Genomic DNA, 484 nt, shown 5'->3' with positions numbered 1-484 from the left:
ATGGGTTGCCTTTTTGTGCAAGATGATGCACTGGATAGAGGACCAGATTCTTGTTGCAACGTGAGCAAAAGGCTTGTACGGTTTGAATCTGCAGTTATTTGCTATTGATTCTTGAAAAATAGTTGTACCTATTGACCTTTTGTCAACTTCATGATCCAAGATAATAATTGTTCAGCTGTTCTTACTTTGTTATTGGCTGCAATGATTGTGCAAATCTAAGGGCAATGTCATGTTTGGCTGAGCTTAATTACCTTTTTAAGACTAAATTCTTGTTCCTAATGATATTGGGTTTATTACTTTTTACTTAGATGTAACTCAATGAACTCCATTACGAGGGATATGGGCGGTGAAGTTCTCACTTTGAGGGTCAAGTTAATATTATAGCTATTGTGATAAATTTAGGCCCTATTTGAGTAGCATTCTTAAAAAAAAAAAAAAAAAAAAAAAAAAAAAAAAGGAATTTGAAAACTTTTCATCCAAAAAA

General features: G+C 32.9%; 1 protein-coding gene across 1 annotated transcript in view; it reads left to right on the top strand.

Annotated features, from left to right (window-relative positions):
* LOC111370077 (nucleobase-ascorbate transporter 2-like) overlaps positions 1–484 on the top strand; it is a 6,613-nt gene continuing 6,129 nt past the window's right edge. Inside the window, exons 1-2 of the mRNA XM_022991785.1 lie at positions 1–80; positions 309–366. Coding sequence (XP_022847553.1) covers positions 1–80; positions 309–366 — 138 coding nt within the window. The remainder of the gene's footprint in view (positions 81–308; positions 367–484) is intronic.

This window comes from Olea europaea, chromosome 21, assembly GCF_002742605.1.
Source record: "Olea europaea var. sylvestris chromosome 21, O_europaea_v1, whole genome shotgun sequence".
Lineage (NCBI taxonomy): Eukaryota > Viridiplantae > Streptophyta > Magnoliopsida > Lamiales > Oleaceae > Olea > Olea europaea.
This window is presented reverse-complemented; position numbering and strand designations above follow the sequence as displayed.